The 18,428-nt window shown below is 53.6% G+C and overlaps 1 protein-coding gene across 4 annotated transcripts in view; it reads left to right on the top strand.

Moving 5' to 3' along the window:
* TRAPPC9 (trafficking protein particle complex subunit 9) overlaps positions 1-12,455 on the top strand; it is a 722,918-nt gene extending 710,463 nt beyond the window's left edge. For all 4 annotated transcript variants that reach the window (XM_074387191.1, XM_074387190.1, XM_074387189.1 and 1 more), the window contains 2 exons: positions 10,629-10,852; positions 11,564-12,455. In XM_074387191.1, the coding sequence (XP_074243292.1) occupies positions 10,629-10,852; positions 11,564-11,731 (392 nt within the window). In that variant the 3' untranslated portion in view covers positions 11,732-12,455. The remainder of the gene's footprint in view (positions 1-10,628; positions 10,853-11,563) is intronic.
* Positions 12,456-18,428: the final 5,973 nt, after the last annotated feature.

The raw sequence follows: 18,428 nt of genomic DNA, 5'->3' as shown, positions 1-18,428 counted from the left end.
AGACTAAAACCTGAGAGAGTTGAGCCAGAGGTTTCAGATGCATGGCTAGGTGGGCTATGTTGACCTCCCATAACCTTTCTCCCAGGCAGGGCTGTGCTCATTTTAAATGGTGCATTGATCAGCCAGCCAGCCGTTCCCCAAGATGACCCCATAGCCCTGCTGGCTTGTCCTGGAGCAGCCCACGAGGAAGTCTCCTCCCCTTGTGCCTGGCTGGCTGCAGCCCTTAGGGCGGGCCACAGGCTCCACGGCACTGCCAGGCAGAGGATGGAGACTATTGGCTGTAGCGCTGGAACATACTTGGTTTCCCTATGTTCAGCGGGGCGAAGACCCACCTGCTGATGTGACCTGCTGCTGCTGCAGAGTACAAATGGACAACTGGAGATGGAAGCAATGAAGAGTGTTAGTGAGCTCTGAAGGTCGAACCCCAGCTTAGGCAGGGACCTGTGGACAGGTGCAGTTTCAGTGTCCCACGGGACTCGTCCCAGGCAGGACCAAGGTGTTCCTGCCCCCTCAGTGCTGGAACGCTCATTTAGACACGCTGTGTGGCGTTTGGAGAGAGGCCAGAGGCCCAGCCCCAGGAGCAGGGAGCCATAAGCCAGCTTTGGGGCTCCCAGCAAGTCTCTCTCTTCTGGTTCAGGGCCGTCCAGAGAGCCCCTCAGCCTGTGCCCAGCACAGCACCACAGGCCTTTTCATGCCGGGGTGCAATGCAGGAGTGCTGCCTGGCCCTAATTTCCTCCTCTGCACACTGAGGAGACCCAACAAATAAATCCAAAGGGGAGGCAGCCTGAGGGTGCCGTCTCTTCTGCTGAAGGTGGCTAGGCTGGAAGAGGTCGAAGGGGCATGGGGAGGCGTGTTTTGCCTCCAGGGTCTGCTAAGTCAGCGCTCATTCTCAGGGTGGCTGCTATCACGAGAGCAGGAATACTGTGCGTATCTGGCACCCTGGATTCAATGAATGCTTGCAGCTTCTGGGGTGCTCAAGTCCCATCAGAGAAACCTGGGGAGCGGGGGAGGTTGGGCAACCCCTGGAGGGTGCCTCAGGACTGAAGTGAGGTCTGCACCACACTGGAACAGCCAGGGCCCCATGGATCCTCCCATGTCCAGCCCCTGCCACTCCCAGCTGGGGTGGGGGACACGCCTCATCCAGTCTTGGAGTGTGCGGGCCTCAGTCTCCCCTGTAGGCTGTGAGCTCCCGGTGATCTCTGTGTTGCCAGCCCAAGCCTAGGGCAGAGGGAGCGTCTGGCCCCATCTCCCTTGACCGGGTCCTCGGGAACGTCCCCGCTGCTAAAAGCCCCTTGCCCAGAGTCTCAGCAGGGAGGCGCTCTCCGCCGGGCAGTCCTGCCCCTCCGGTCCAACACAGGCAGCCGCTCACTGCCACCCACTTCTCCAGCTCCCAGCTCTGGTAGTTCAAGCAGATGGGCCACTGGATGGTCCTTTTGCACCTAGTGTGCTTCCTGTTTGCGCTCTAGGACTTTATAGTTCTATGTGATGCTTTGGCTGTCACCGCATCGAGGTCCATTTAACCTCAAATGTGTTGACCCAGCACCAGGCAGGGGTCAGCCCTGGGCTGTGTGAAGACAGTCTCGTGGTGAGGGGTGTGAGGGGCTCCTGGTATGCTTCGTGGACAAGCATGGCACCTTTTCACGGTAGAAGGAAGGTCTGGACATGGCACCAAGGGAAGAGAACATGAAATAGTGGGCTTGTTTGAAACCATCCAGCCCATTCCTCTCATGTGACAGTGGGGAAGCTGAGGCTCAGAGAGGTTAAGTGATTTACCTAAGGTCACACAGTAAGCCATTGAAGGACCAGGGTCATCTCTCATCTATCCATTAGTACAGCAAAGCTCCTCCAGGAGCTCGTGGGGAGAGCACCTCAGCAGCAGATTCCTGTGTGGGCCATGCAGGCCGCGGTGAGGGCTGGGGGCTGGATGTGGCTCAGAAGCCTTCCTGGAGCAGATGCTGCAGGGGCAGAGCTTTGGAAAGGCCTCCGGGAGTTGGCAGGAGGGAGGGACAGATAGAGCAGGGAAGTCACAGGGCACTGGGTGAGAGACCACAGGAAAGGCGATCAGACAGCCGTGGAGCTGTCCTTGAGCACTTTGGAGGAGCAATTGAAGTTGCCACTTCTACATCCATGATGACTTTATGTCTTCTCTCTGGAAACTCTTTCTTCCTCCCACTGTCTCCCTGCTGGACACGCCAGGACTCCAGAAACCTGGTTTCCAAGCCTGTCCCTACTGCCAGAGTTCAAGGTCTAGAAACCCTGGTGGAATGCTGAGGGCAGCATCTGAGGCTCCCAGGAGGGAAGGCTTCCAGGGAGGAGAGGCTGCGCTAGCCAGACCAATGGCAGACGCCCAGGCAGAGCCAGCGAGCAGCCTGTGCAAGGCCCAGCTCCGAAAACCAGCTGCAGCCCCTCAGTCCTCCTGCACGCCCCCTATACCAGCTCTGACCCCTGTAAATCTCCACATACCCACTCTGACCCCTGCACACCCCCCATGCCGCCTCTGACCCCTGTGCCTCCCCGACGTCAGGCTCTGACCCCTGCACACCCCCACACTTGCTCTGACCCCTGGCCGCTCCATGCCCACCCTGACCCATGCACACCCTCACATCTGCTCTGATCCTCCCGGGCTCCTTCCCGGCCTCACCTTCCTCCTCAAGGAAAGGGTCTCATGATTCCTGCAAACCCCCTGGGTGCCAGCAGTGCCCATGCCTACAATCTGATTGGCAGAGGTCTGAGGCTGGGATGGCATTGTGTGATGAGGACAAGGACTCAACACAGAGCCACGCAGAGCGGTGGGGGCGGGGGGCCTGCCTAGGTGGCGAGAGTCTTTGCTTTATGTAGACAGACTTGGGAGAAGATGAAAAATGAGAGATTGAAAAGGTAGAGACATTGCTTGGGGACGGAGGAATCATTTTAAATTCTCTGGTTCTCAGAAAGCTGTCTTTGCATAATGCTGCCAGCCAGCAGGCATATTTCCCATTTCTTTCCTCCTTTCTTTTTCTTCTGGTTTATCTTCACTTGTCTGAAGTGTGTGTCCAAAAAGAGAAGGTTGAAGGGGAAGGACTTAATATAGTCATTGTCTCCGTGAGCCAAGGGTTCCGGTCCACAACACAGCCTGCTGCTTTTGGGAGAGAAGGGACCAGAGGCCCAGTGCCTGCCTGCCGTGGGTGCCCAGTGTGGCCGTGGTCACAGCAGCACATGGGGGCCCTGGTGCTTCCTCCTGAAAGGGGGGACTTTGTTAAATGAGCTCTGGTGGCCTGTAAATGTCACAGCTAAATGCTGTAACAAACAGCCCTAAATTCCAGGGACCTGATGCACCAATCCCGTTTCGTTTATGTCTCATAGTGTTCTTGGTGCAGGCAGCTTTCTGGAGCTCACCTGGGGACCCAGTCTCCACAATGCCCTAGCTCTAACCACCTCGTGTCTTCAGCCCCTGTATGTCCCTGCCTGCCCTGAGGCTCTGCCAACCTGGGGCCCTGCCCTAGGGGTCCCCTAGCCCGCCTGTCTTCAGCTCCTCCCTCCTCCAGCCCTCAGTTCCTTCAGCTCACCTCTCAGCCTGGAGATGGGGGACTGTGGGACAGATGTGTTTACAGCCCAGGCTTGTCATTTCCCTCTAAGTCCCCTTAGACTGGACTTGCTCTTGCGTTTCCAGCTCACTCCCTGGGGAGAGGGGCTGCAGCCTGTGCCCAGGAGGAAATGTGATGGCTTCCCGACAGCCTCTGCAGCCAGAACCTTCTCAAAGTCAAGCGTTTCATGAGACATCAGGGAATGCCCTCACTGAGGGGGCGCGTGTGCAGGGCCTCGAGACACAGAATTGGGGTGCTGCCAGCAGCGATTGCAGGAGCCCAGCACAGAGGGCAAGGGGCGCAGATGGCAGCAGGTGCCACCCTGAGCACAGAGCCCTGGGGCGACGGTGTGCACTGGTCTTGGTGCCGGGGAGACCTGGGTTCAAGAGCTGGGCTTGCTGCCTTGCTGCTCTGTGCCTTCTGGCCAAGACTGTACCTCTCTGAGCTCAAATGTACAAACCTATAGCACAGGGTTAAACTGAGTCAATAGACAGCAACACACCTCCACATGCGCATGGTGAGCACACTGGCACTGCTTCACTGAACGTTCTCAGCAACATTCTGAGAGGCACTGTCCTGCTGGACAGTGGTGGACAAGGCTATTTTGTACTGTTGACAGTGTTTCTACCCAACCTCAAGGCAGTCACGGCCACTGTCCCCAGCAGGCCCTGGCCACGCGAGGTGTAATCAGGAGGCCTGCCTGGAGGGCAGACCTTCTCCTCTCCGGAGCCCACCTCCTGCAGGTCCCTGGGCCCTCCCCTCCACAGGGGCCCTGGCAGCCCTGGGTGGAGGATGGGTGAGCTGGGGAAGCGGAGAGCCTCCGACGAGAGAATTCCGAGCTGTACAGGTCTCCTCTCAACTTCATTTCGCCCTAATTTTAATTTAATTTCCTTTAATCTTTAATGAAAAGTTGTAAAAGTAAATTATTTACCCAAGAGAACCCAGCGGCTCCTCAGGAGCTGTTCTCGACTTGAGGGTAATTACACATGCGGGGCTGGCACCACCGCCCTCCCAGGATGCCCGGGAAGAGGCGTCCTGCTTTATGAACTAATTAGCTCCCTCAGTAACTGTTAAAAATGCATGCCATTTGGTGGATTGAGAGCGAAGCTCCAGCTTCAGAGAGTGCATGCTCTGACAGTCGCCGATGGAGGAAAAGAGCCTGTGTTCCGTTCCCATGGGGTCAGTGGCAGTGTGACCGGCTGGAGCATGCTGAGCTGGGCCTGCCTCAGCTCCCGGGGAAGCAGTGCTCTGGGACAGGGAGATGGAGCAAGCCCTTCGTCCCATCTCTCTCCTGCCTCTGTCTCCCTGTCTGAGCCTGCCTTGGGCTCCAGCACCCCAACAGAAGGCCCCTTTCCAGCGGCTCCGGAGGTGGAGAAGGGGTGATGGGAAAGAGCAGGCGTGGGGAGGGGTGGGAACTGTGTGATTTTACACAACCTCCCAGGCTGTGCACTGCCTCTTAGACCCTCGGTCACAGCACCGTCACCCCCATTTCCTGGCCATTGTCCATGCTTCTCACCTCTTTTCCAGACTCTCTTTTTTGCCAGTTTATTCTTTGTATATAAAATGTAGAAGGCCTGGACCAAGGGAAACCATATTGGCATAATTGGTCAAGACTTGGCAGAGCAGTTATGCAGGAGAGGCTGTGCGTGTGCATTTGGGTGTACCTGTGAGTGAACGTGCCTGGTGGCGGCTGGGTGTGTACGTTTGGGTGTACCCGTGAGTGAACGTGCGTGGTGGCGGCTGTGCGTGTGCGTTTGGGTGTACCCGTGAGTGAACGTGCCTGGTGGCGGCTGTGCGTGTGCGTTTGGGCGTACCCGTGAGTGAACGTGCCTGGTGGCGGCTGGGTGTGTGCGTTTGGGCGTACCTGTGAGTGAACGTGCCTGGTGGCGGCTGGGTGTGTGCGTTTGGGCGTACCTGTGAGTGAACGTGCCTGGTGGCGGCTGGGTGTGTGCGTTTGGGCGTACCTGTGAGTGAACGTGCCTGGTGGCGGCTGGGTGTGTGCGTTTGGGCGTACCTGTGAGTGAACGTGCCTGGTGGCGGCTGGGTGTGTGCGTTTGGGCGTACCTGTGAGTGAACGTGCCTGGTGGCGGCTGGGTGTGTACATTTGTGTGTACCTGTGAGTGAACGTGCGTGGTGGTGGCTGTGTGTGTGCGTTTGTGTGTACCTGTGAGTGAATGTGTGGTGGTGGCTGTGTGTGTACGTTTGTGTGTACCCCTGAGTGAATGTGTGTGGTGGTGGCTGTGTGTGTGCGTTTGTGTGTACCTGTTAGTATATGTGTGCAGTGGTGACTGTGGGGAGCAGAGATACAGTCACTGAAGGCCAACATGGTGCTTTAGGTGGACTCATATTTAGTTCTGAGCTTCCTAACAGCCAAAGTGAAAAGGTCAGTTGCTCGGCTCTCATCAATAAAGAGAGAAAACATGCTGGGCTGGGGGGATTGTGTACCTAGCAACCAGCTACGTTGGTGGTAGAGAAACACTAGCTACTCTGGCAGTAGAGAAAGTTGCCGGTTATGTTAGAAAATTGGGAGTTAGAGTGTTTCATAGGGGACATGCCTGCCTGCTCCCCACCCCCACGGCACAGCCGGCCCGGTGCTGGTGAAGAGCAGGAAGGCTTGGCTTGCACTCCTCTCTCATCTCAGCTCTTGGCTATTTTGTTTCCTCATAGAACTCCTTTTGCTTCATCTGAAGAGTGACAGAACTCCTTGATTAATTCTGAAGCCAGACCTTGCCTGAATCAAATTTGGCTCTAAAATTTAGGCTCTCCCAAGATTGATGCCCACTCGAAAAATGTGTGTCTCCTGAAATTGAAAAGTTAAGTGTACTGTAGCTGAGGCAGACTTGATGGAGCCTTCAAACCTTGACTCACTTTGACCGTTCCTGGGTCTTCAGCTCACGGATTTCTGCTGCATTATTCTTGTCTTTATACTTTTTAAATCCAGAGTTAGGTATTTGCATCTGAAGTCAACTTAGTCTCCTGTTTCTCACGAGCATAAAAGGTTGGAGAGTAGAGTCATAGTGGGTGGGTGGGGGAGGCCCCCTTGCTGGGAGTTCGAACTCTGGAGGAAAAAATAAACCTTCAGCCAGCCTTGGGGGGCGTGCCCTGAAGGACAAGTGAACAGATTGTTGGATGAACCAGTTGGACAAGAAATCTACAGATCATTCCTCTGTCACTAAAAAGCAATTTGCCTTATGGATATTTTCGCTGTTTCCTTCAGCCACCTGAGAAGCCCACGGTAGCCCCACCCCACCGCCTTCCACACCTTCTCCTCCTCTAGGAGGATGTGGGGGCCCAGTGAGGCACACCTTACCTCCCGGGAGCCTGGGCCAGCCTGCCTCACCCTGCCCAGGGTGCACGCACTGCCTCGTCTCAGCCGCACAGTGTCCCATGGCCCATATGCAGGCTGGCCAGTAGCTTCATTTCTCTGTGCCCTGCCAAGCCCCTCCCCAGCAGGCACAGCCTTCATTTATAGCCAGTGTTTCTGCCAGAGCCTGGATGTGCTATAGCATGAATGTGACAGGGACTTCAGGAGGAATTCTGGGCCAGACACAATTACGTCCGTGACCCTGGCTGGTCTTAAATCAGAAGTAAAAGAGGAGCCAGAGGCAGGATGGAAGAGGGGACCGCTGTGGATGTAATGCCTTAGGAAGGAGGCTGATTGGCTCCCAGGAGATTCCTTAACACGAGCTTCTCCTGCAGAAGTCATCTCCAGAAGCGCGCCATCAAGGATGGGCCCAGAGCGGAGTGTGGGAGCTGGTCCTAGAGTCCTCATTTGGGACGCGCTTCTGGGACGTAGCCCTGGTCCCTCATGTGCCAAATGGTGCTCCAGGGGCTTGCATGGGGCAGGGAACAGACAGTTAGTGGTGGGACTGGCGTTCAAACCCCGGCACCTAACCCCAAAGCCCAGTATTCACTCACTCACCCGTCCATCTATTTGTTCAGCAGATATGAAATGGAACTCGTGTCTGCCATTTGCCTGCCCGTAATGGGTACTGGGGACGCCACAGTGAATAAGACAGCTAAGTGCCAATGTTCCTGGAGCTTCCTGACGAGGAGGAACATGGGTAGTTAATAATGAAACAAATGGATAAACAAGGTTGCTTCAGATCAGATGCTAGGGCCATGAGAAAAGACAGAATGTGGCTGAGTGGCTGGTGGGGACAAGAGACCCTTTGCTGTGTGGTCAGGGACAGCTTCTGGCAGGGCCAAGGCCTACCCATCAGGACGGAGCTGCTGGGGTGGCAAGGACAGCAGGTGCAGAGGCTCTGGGACAGGAAGGATGTGCTGGAGGTTTGGGACAGCCCGGGAGCAGTGGCGGGGAGGGCGCAGCCCTGGGGACAGGCTCTGGGAGGAAACTGGCCGCAGCCCGCAGGGCCAAGGAGACCAGGGTTGGGGTGAGAATTTCATCAAGACTTTCTTGTATTCTGAGCATAGACAGAAGCCATGGGCCAGGCAGGGGAGGGGCGTGTGAGTGACACGACCTACCAGCATCTCACACCAGTGCTGTGGCCATGCAGAAAGGAGAGGGAGCGGCTAGCCAGGGCAGGGCCGGGGGAGGCCAAGCAGAGGTCCAACTGCACAGACCACTGAACATGTCCCAGGCTGGGGCAGAGCGTCTGGGAGGAGAGGACCCAGCCTGAGCCGCTGCCGGTGGTGGAGCCACTCCACTCGGACAGGCATGAGGAAGAGGGGCTGGAGGAGAAAGTGGAGTGTGAGGCCCCATCAGATGCCCAGGCGAGATGTCAGGGTGGCCCAGAGGAGCACGGGCCCACAGCTCAGGGCCTCTCCTGTGTCTGTTAAATACGTGAATGATGTGATCTTGGCCTGGGGTGCACTGGGTTTCAGAAGCTGGGGGTGGGCAGAAGCTGGCATTCCGGGGGCACCTCGCTCTGTCTGGCACTTCTCATAGAGCATCTGACACTCGCTCCACAGCCCTGAGAAGGAGGCACGACCATTCCAAATGAGGAAACCGAGGCTCGAAGCGCTGCACACCCTGCCCAGCGCCACCTGCCCCAGGCCCAGCTCTGCACCCAGCCTGGGTCTCCCCAGCGGCCTGGGAAGCGGTGGCCTGAGACTGCCTGGGCCCCTTGGGGGCTCTGTGTGTGTCCTCTGACTCCCACTGTTGTTGGGCTCGCAACTGCTCCCACAAGCCACCACCACAGAGTTAGTGACTTAAACAGCACATGTTCCCACCATGAGGTTCTGGAGGCTGGAGTCTGATCAGTGTTACACTTCCTTCCTCCCAGAGGCTCCAGGGAGAAGCCCTGGGCTGGCACTCTCCAGCTCCCGAGGTGCCTGCACCCCTTGTGCCTTCCCCCGTCTTCATAGCCAGCAGCGAAGCGTTCCCCTCTCCCACCTCCTTTCTTGCCTTGTAAAGACTCTTGTGATGCCAATGGGCCCACGCCGATGACCCAGGGCACTCTCCCCATCTCTGGGAACTTCAGTTCATCGAATCTGCTAAGCTCCTTTGGCCATGGGAGGGGACATAGTCACAGGCCCTCAGGGATGGGATATGGGCAAGTGGAGGGCGCATTACTTTGTCAACCACATCACCCTCTTTGCTGGGAAGGAAGATCTGGAGATTCAGGAAGCTTTGCAGGGTAAGTTTTGACCTTTAGTCATTCTGTCTCTCAGCCGTGACTCCCTCTCCTCTAGCTGCTGTGGGCACGCACGGGAGCTCCTTCCCCTCCCTAGGCCACTGCTTCCCCCTGCCAGGACATTCCAGGTCCAGGCACAAAGGCCTGCGGGGACCCAGTGTCTGGCCCAGGAGAGGCTGGACGGACCTGCCCCTGCTGTGTCCATCCTGTCAATTGCAGCCTGCATGGAGTTTCATCCGTGTTCACAGCTAGCCTGGGGGCGAGGAAGGGCCTGGAGAAGCTATCAAATTGCAAATCTTCCCCATCGGAGTTCTCTGTAGCTCCTGCAGATTCTCCCCACCTCAGGGAAGGCTGGGAGCCATGGTGGTTAGGATCAAGCTGCCCCTAAGCAAACCCCACTTGACATGATCTCCTTCTACCTGACCTAAAAGGGAAGAGACTGAGGCTCAGAGAGGTGGAAATGCACAGAGAAGTCACTCAGACCCAGGATGGTCTGGTCTCACCTGTGATGCTAACAGCTCCGTGACAGACAGCTGGGCAAATCTCGCCTGGGAGAGGGAAGGTGGAGCCAGGCCTGCCAAGAGGAGGCTGGTTTGGTGGCCCAGGAAATGGAGGGTGGCAGGGAGCCTGACAGGGGCCAGCCCTGGAGACCAGCATGAGAAAACTGGATCCCACACACCCAGATGCCAGACTCAGGGCTTCCGGGGGGAGGGCAGATGACCCCCACCTGAAGGCCGTGGGAAGGCACTCTTGGGGGTGGTGACAAGTGCTTGAGGGAGGGGACACGTGCGCTGGCATCCCTGCTCACCTCCTGGGAGCTAGCTGGTCAGGCTGCTGTGGTCACAGAGCTGTCCACTTCCTCACAGGGTCTACAGCTCACTTTGTTGTGATGGAGCAATGGGCCCCCCAGGAGATACCCACTCTTCCCAGCTGAAGCTGGCAGGTTGGGTGGCACCTGGGCTGCCACATCTGTCCTCCAGGGCCTGCCTGAGGAGCGTGGATGGAAGCTGGGTACAGGGGAAGCTAGGAGTGGAGCCAGCCCCTGTGCCACCACGGGCTGGGCTGAGCTCCCAGCAGTACCCATGCTTTCACAGGTGGTTTCTTCCCGTCCCTCAATGGCAGTTTAGAAAGCGCTTCAAAACAGCTTGTCTTTGAGAAATTTTTACCATTATTTATCCCAGCTCCCTCCTGGTTCGAGTTGGGGAAGCCATTTTGTGATGGACAAAAGCCCCACCTTCTCTTCTCTGGTCTTAGCTGCTCTGGGCAGCCCTGCTCAGCAGGGTGTCTGTGGAGAGGGGACCCTGCAAAAATGAGCCCACCTCCTCTGATTCCCCAGGATGGGACACAGCTCTTTCGGGCTTGGAGTCAGAGAAGGAGGGAAGAAATGAATGAATCAGTGAGTGGGTAGGGGAGGCCAGCTGGGCCATGCAGGCCAACCCAGCCCCTGACAGTCTCGTGTCCCTTGCAGATGTGCTGGTAGATGGACAGCCATGTGACCGTGAGGCCGCAGCAGCCTGCCAGGTGGGCGACCCCGTGCGCCTGGAGGTGCGGCTGACCAACCGGAGCCCACGCAGCGTTGGGCCCTTCGCCCTCACCGTGGTCCCCTTCCAGGACCACCAGAACGGCGTGCACAACTACGACCTGCATGACACCGTCTCCTTCGTGGGCTCCAGCACCTTCTACCTCGACGCTGTGCGTGGTGGTGTGCAGGGCAGGCTGGGGGCCTCCAGCCATGCGCCCAGGCCCTTGTGGTCATTGTTCTGCTTCCCTGGGTGGGGTGCTTTGGGGTCAGCACAGGTCCAGCCCACGACAGCAGCAGCAGTTCTGTGGTCACGTGTGTGTGCACTGGGGCTGCCCCATTCACTGCAGGAACTTAGATGAGCTCACCTCTGTCTCTGAGTCCTGGACAGTGAGGCTCTGAGTGTTAGCGAAGCAGAAAAATGTGCCGGGGATGGGAGCTGGGCCCAAGACCCTCTGTGGTATCACTGTGGTGTCCCCGTCACCGTCACCATCTGGGGCCTGCCACTCCTCCCATGCAGAGGCTGCAGCCCACGCCCTCGGCCCCCACCTCCCAAGCCGCCTCTCAGCACCTCCTCACTGTCAGGCTCCAGTGCAGGAGGCTGACCTTTCATTCCCCTTCACCCCAACCTCTCCCTCCTTCCCACACTCCTGACCCCCTGAACCCCCAAACAATTCAAGAATGGGAATGCTGGCGACTCCTTCCAAAGATAAAAATGGGCTCGGAGAGGCATGGTGACCTGCTGGAGGGGGCGCTGGAACCAGGCCTGGGGGGCCCTCACTTCCCCCAGAGCACCGACGTCCAGGCAGGTTCCCAGAGCTCCTGGTGGCTTTGGGTGGCTCATGCTGCTGACCAGACTGACGCACGTTTCTCCTCCCCCTCAGGTGCAGCCGTCCGGCCAGTCGGCCTGCCTCGGGGCCCTCCTGTTCCTCTACACGGGAGACTTCTTCCTCCACATCCGGTTCCACGAAGACAGCACCAGCAAGGAGCTGCCGCCCTCGTGGTTCTGCCTGCCCAGCGTGCACGTGCGCGCCCTGGAGGTGCAGGCCTGAGCCCGCCCGTGACCTTCCCTCTTTCTGCAGGCCCAGAGGTGACCCTGCCTGGCCTCCCACACCCGCTGCGATGAGCAGGTCCTTCTCTGCAGCCCGGTCTCCTCCTCCCGCCCCCGCCGCCACTCAGCCGTCTGCTCACATTCCTCCTGTAGCGCCTTTGCTGAGCCACGAAGAAGCCCCCGGACATAGCGGCCCCACCCCATGCTACACCCCTTCCCACACTGTTCCCTGGACCATGCCCAGGCTGGTGCGGAGTAAACCCCAGAGCGGGGGCCAGTCCAGCCCAGGTCCTAGGATCCCTGCACCCGTTCCTGTGACCTGGGGCCCCAGCCGCGCTGTGATGCTCTCACCCCGGCAGAGGGACCTCCCTCATCCAGCCACCTCCCTTTGGCCATAGAAAGAAACGGTGAGCATGAGGCTGGGCATGGCTCGAGGGTGTGGGCAGCTTCCCTCCCTCCCGGGGCCTTGGAATCCCCCAAGGCTGGTTCTCTGCCTGGAGACCCCCATGGCAGCTTGGCAGGAGAGATGGTGTTGTAGGTGGTCATGGATGGTTGACACCAAGAGGGGCCCTCTGCCATGGTAGGCAAATGTCCAGGCCTGGGCTGGTTGCTCTGAAGCCCAGGGCTGTTTCTGGGTGCCCCCTGGCCCCAGGGTGGGCTCTGGGTACAGTGGCTATGTGTGTCCATGTCTGCAAGCAGTTCTTCAATAAATGGCCTGTCTCCTCCTCCCTGCCTTCCTGCATCTGCTGGCCCAGTGCAGTTCAGGGCCCTCACCCAGCCGGTCAGCCCGCAACTCAGGTGGCTGGCTTCCCAGCAGAGGCTGGACCCAGGAAGGGACGGGGTCTGAGTTAGAGTTCCCGCATCAGCAAACCCCGAGACAGGAATCCGGGCAGCAGCAGCTTGTGTGGGAGGCAGAGGGGAGCCCCACAGGGGAGGGAGATCACTAGTGGCAGAGGGTGACTGAGCCCGAGCCACCGTCAACAGTGGACACCTGGCCCTGTGTTCCTCAGGGAGAGCGGGAAAGGGAAAGCATGTGGCTTCCATCTCCCTCGAGGGCCAGAGCTGGGCTGTGTCTACACCACCCCCAAGAGTCCTGGCCTGGGGGCAGGCTCCTGGCTGTGTTCACCCTTGGCTCCTCTGTTCCCAGGGAGGATCAACAGCCCTTGGTCCCCAGCAGATACCAGGCTTGTCAGGCACCCCTTGGGCACTGAAAGCCTCAGGGAATACTGGGGGACAGAGAACGGGGCTGGGGCTTCCCCGTGGCCACTCTGCAAAACAGGCAGAGCCAGGAAGGAGCTGCCCTGGCCTCCCATGGGGAAGAGTCATGTTGGCATCAGGAGGCCTATGGGGCTGAGGGAGCTTCCTGAGGACCTGAAACTTCAGGCCTAAACCTCCCTTGCTACAAGCAAGGTTACCCTGCGGCCTCTGGCCTGAGGAACAGGTTTTTTGCTCCATCTGTGACCTCCTGTTGTCACTCAGTGAAGGATGGGAGCGTGCTGTGATGTGATGTGGGCTGAGGGCATGTCGGGGCAGGTGCCCAGTGGCCCTGGGTTCCTGGAGCTCATTCAGCATCTTCTCAAAGCTCCAGGGAAGGCAGCCTGAGAAGGTCTGGCTGCGGTAGTGGGTGGGGACCCGGGGGCAGTCTTTCCAGCCCTTCCCTTCAGGATGCAGCAGCACAGCCGGGAGCCTGGCTACTTGGGCTCTTGCTGAATGGAACAAACAATGTCCATGTGTGTCAACCTCAACAGAGCCCAAAAATGTATCACTGAATGAAACACGTTCCAGGATGATGGACGCAGCCCAACCACACTTGTGTAGACGGTGTCCCCCCAAATCATACATTGTCTGTGCCTCAGAATGCATCTATAACAACATGTTTAAAAGACAGAAAGGATACACATCCCCTGTAGAATAGTGACCGCATCTCGGGTTGCAGTTGACATCTCATCTGATCTCAGAATGGGGGTGGTGGTCACAGGGACTTTAGGAACGTGCTTTTTTTTCAAAAGCACAATAGATGCAAGATACAGGTACACACAGAGCTACAGTACAGATGTAGCCGTAGATCCAGATTCGACATAGACGCACACAGAAGCCTAGAAGAGCCAGTATGGAGAACTCTGGCAGTATTTGATTCTGAGTGCCAAGCATATTGGTGACGGTAATTCTTTTTGGCAGTTTTCTATATTTTTTAATTTCCCAAAATACAAAAAAATATCCACAGCAGTTACCAGAGAAAATGTGGATGCCACCAGAAGGAAAACTCTCAAGGGGCAGAAGGCAAAGTTGTCTTCTTGGCAGAGGGGGTATTAGAAATAACCCAGGCCTCTTGCAAAATGACCCAAATACAGCCTGGCGCTGCCAGCCTTAGCCACCCCCAGGGCACCCTTTCTGTCCTAGTGGAGAAGGTGACCTGGAGTCAGGCCCTGCGTGTGTTCAAGTGTTTGGAGCTTCACTGTGGGATGTGGGCAGCCAGGGGTGGTGTTTGCTGGCATTTCTATGGCTGGGTCATTCTGGCCATGGAGCTGTGTTCGTGGACAGTGGCTGAGATGGAAGACCTGGGGCAGGTGTCTCGGTGGCAGTGCAGCACCCTCCAGGCTCTTCCAGGGCCCCATGCTGCTGGCTACCCTGCAAGAGTCTGGCAGTTGCTGCTTTTCTAGGGCCCTGGTGCATTCAGAAACCTCCTGAAGGCCAGCAGAGGGTAAGCCAGGAATAGACCATGTCCACTTCACTTCACTAGCTGAGCGTGTTGGTTTTGCCCTTCTGATCCTTGGTCCCTCAGGGCAGGACAGGCCTGCAGTGACCCCATAATCATGCAGCTGTCATGCTCTGTCATCTGAAATTCACAAGGAAGGCAAGCATTGAGAGGAAGATGTCTGAGAAGCTGAATTCCAGCTCAGCCACTTGTCAACTCCTTGACCTTGGATGAGTTACTTAAATTAAGCCTTGATTTCTTTTTTAATCTGAGTAAATAGAGATAAAAAATATTTATTTCATGGGCACTTTCATACTAGTTTGTTTGATTTAATCTCCTAGGTTTTCTTAGCACATCATAGCAAGTTCTCAATAGATACTGGGTCCCTTCTCCTAGCCCTCCGTTAATTCCACCCACATGGCCTATGCCTGAAATACCCTGTGCCATGTGCCTGAGATTCCATTCTTCTCCGGGGACCCTTAACAGGACACATGCTATTCTCCGTTAGTCCCCTACATGGTTTAATGTATTAGGTAACTTGAGGCATATAAGGCAGAACTTTTTAACTCAAGTGCTCACGTGTGACAGGGAGTGCCAGCGGAGTGCGCACTTTGTCAATAGAAGTATTGAAGCAAAGTCTGGACCTGCAGATGTTTCAAGAAAAATGTGAGCATCATTTGGGGCCTCTGAGCCTGCCAGCCAAGAAACTGTCCATAATGACTTGGTAAGAGGTATTTCTGATGCCAGTAAGCAGGGAAAAGAGAGTGAGAAGTATGTGACCACATGGCTCCTGGGTCCTCAAGTAGTGTCTTAAGACACAATAAATATTAATCAAAGAAGGGTTTCCACATGAGGGACTAGAGATCTAAACTGGGGGTCTAAGCTAAGCCTCTTACTGAAAACAACTAACAACATATTTGTAAGTATATCCATGAGCTGGCAGGAGAGTCAGAAATACAGTACCTGTGTGTAGGCAAAGTCCTGAGAGGTGAGCTGTGCACTGATGCCAACTTCCACTTTGAGGGCTTTTCCCAAAGCAGGAGTATCGGTTTCTTCAGCCTTCTAAAACTGAAGGGGAGATGACAAATCCCAGGCCCACTGGCTGGAGAATCTAAAAGGTGAGAGCCCACAGATTACACCTTGAGTAAAGGATGAATTAGAAACAATCCTCTCCCCACCCTACCAGGAGAGTAGACATAACGCTTCCCTGTCTTGACCCTTCGATTCCAAATTGACCTTGCCATGAATTCGCAGTCCCAAATTACACTCCCTAAATGCCTCTTTCAAACCTTAAGTTTTAATTAATTTCAAAGTGGTCCTAGACAATACCCCATTATACACACAGGTACCAGACATAGACATAAACACATCCTTTCTGGAAGAATTCACTTTTATCCAAAAACCTGAAAGAAGTTCTACAAGGGAAATGATCAATTCAGAGTTTAAAAACAAAGACAGTCATGGAATGCACAAGGAAGCAATGCGTCATGAGTGAGAGCTAGGAGAGAGAAAATCAGCAAAGGCAGGCTTGAAATAGAATCAGATACTGGACTTATCAGACGTAGACTATAAAATGACTATGCTTAATGTGTTATAAGAAATGAATGAAAAAGATTTAAATGGGTAAAGAGCTAATATATCATAAAAAATAAAGTAGAACTTCTGCAACTGAAAATGTAATTGAAGTGAAATATTTAATGAATAGCTTGCAGAGCAGATTAAACTCAGTTTGAGAGAACTAGTGAATGAAAGATAGAATTGAAGATGTTGTTAAAAGTAGAGACCAGAAAGACCAGAAAATAGGAAAGAAACTTACAGAAACATGGAGGACAAAGTGAGAAACTCAAATATGTCTAATTGGAGTTCCTGGAGGAGAAGATAAAGAAAATGGAGAAAATGCAATATTGAAGAAATAATGACTGAGAATGCCTCAAAACATAAGGATAAGAATCCACAGATTCAAGAAGCCCAAGAAATTCCAAGTCACATGACATTTAAAATGCACAGTTGACACATCATAATACAATTTCAGGAGACCAGGTGCGAAGGTATGATTTTTAAAAGAGAAAGACAAGACAAATTACTTTCCAAAAAATGGCAACTGATTGACAGCTGACTTCTCACCACCAACAATGGAGTCCAGGAGTTAGTGAAATAATATCAAGAATGTGCTGAACAACAAAAATACTTTTCAATGAGTAAAATAATGACATTTTATTGTAAACAAAGGTGGGATTTTCCACCACCAAAACCTCACTAAAGGGAATTTGTAAAAATGAACCGCAAATAGAAGGAAATTGATACCAGGTAGAGTGTCAGAGATGTAAGAAGGAAGGAAGAACAATTCAGTGATACATATGTTGGTAAATCCAAGTAAACTTTTACAGTACACATAATCATAATTGTGAATTATTGAGTTACAGCATAAGAGAATTAACATGCATAGCAAAATGGCACATAAATGTTGGTGAGGAGGTGATTGGAATTAAAGTGTGATAAGGTCCTTTAATTTCAATTCCCAAGGTTTAGGAGAAGGGTAAAGATATTGACTGACTTAGACATGGGCTTTGTGCTTTATTTATGAAAGTTTTAGCCAGGCATGATGCTTCACGCCTGCAATTCCAGCACTTTGGGAGGCTGAGGTGGGAAGAGCGCTTGAGCCCAGGAGTTCAACACCAGCTTGGGCAACATAGCAAGGCCCCATCTCTACAAAAAAGTTAAAAATCAGGAGTGGTGGCTCATGCCTGTAGTCCCAGCTACTCAGAGGGCTAAGATGGGAGAGTCACTTGAAGCTGGAAGGTCGAGGCTGCAGTGAGCCATAATTGTACCACTGAACTCCAGCCTGGGGAACAGAATGAGAACCTGTCTCAAAAAAAAATGTTTTCCAGTTTCCATTTCTGGGGCAGCTATCAAGAAGACGAAAATGGCATGAACAACTTCTAAATTTGTGAACCCCAAAACAGGAATAAGGAAAACGAATCAGTCTGAAAGAAGTCAAGAAAGGATAGAAGAAAAACTATAGAAAGAAATAGAAATGGTAGAACAAATAAAACCATAAACCTAATGGCATTAGTAATACTAATAATGATGCCCACACTTAATATGGCCATGTGTGTTAGGCATTCTTCTGAAATTATATATATATGTAATCTTCATGTGTGTGCTACCAAATACAATTATGCTTATAAGGAAGTCTCTATTCCTTCCTTAGGTGATATATAGATTTAGATAAGCTTACTTACAGTCTTTTTCTTTCTTTTTTTATTTTTGAGATGGAATCTTCTTACTCGGTTGCCCAGGCTGGAATGCAATGGCATGATCTCGGCTCACTGCAGTTTCTGCCTTCCGGGTCCAAGAGATTTTCCTGCCTTATCCTTCCAAATAGCTGGGATTACAGGTGCCCGCCACCATATCCAGCTAATGTTTTTGTATTTATTTATTTATTGGTAGAGATGGGGTTCCATCATGTTGTTCAAACTGGTCTTGAACTCTGACCTCAGGTGATCCATCTGCCTTGGCCTTCCAAAGTCCTGGGATTATAGGCATGAGCCACTGCTCCCAGCCAACAGTCTTTAAAGTAGGTGTCATGATTATCCCTGTATTACAGTGGAGAAAAATGAGGCACAGAGAAGTTACATAACAGCTAAAAGGTGATTATAAGTTGTGGAAATAAATTAAGTAACTATAATAAATGAAAGTATACTAAATCTGTTAGATGAAAGATGACAAAACCCACAAAGTCAGGTTTATGATGTTTACAATATACATTAAAACATAAATGATACAGAAGGTTGAAATGAAATGGCAAGAAAATATGTACAGGAAAGTCCTAATGAAAAGAAATTATAAGGCACAAAACCCAAATTACTTCTAGAAATGAAGACAGTAATATCATGATGATAAGAGTAGTAATTCACCAGGAGGCTATAATAACTCCAAATTTGTATGCTATTAATAATACAGTGTCAAATACATAAAGCAAAACCTGACAGAACTGTAAGGA

The sequence above is a fragment of the Saimiri boliviensis genome, chromosome 15 (genome assembly GCF_048565385.1).
Source record: "Saimiri boliviensis isolate mSaiBol1 chromosome 15, mSaiBol1.pri, whole genome shotgun sequence".
Lineage (NCBI taxonomy): Eukaryota > Metazoa > Chordata > Mammalia > Primates > Cebidae > Saimiri > Saimiri boliviensis.
The sequence above is the reverse complement of the archived record's forward strand: the minus strand, read 5'-3'. Positions and strand labels throughout refer to the sequence as shown.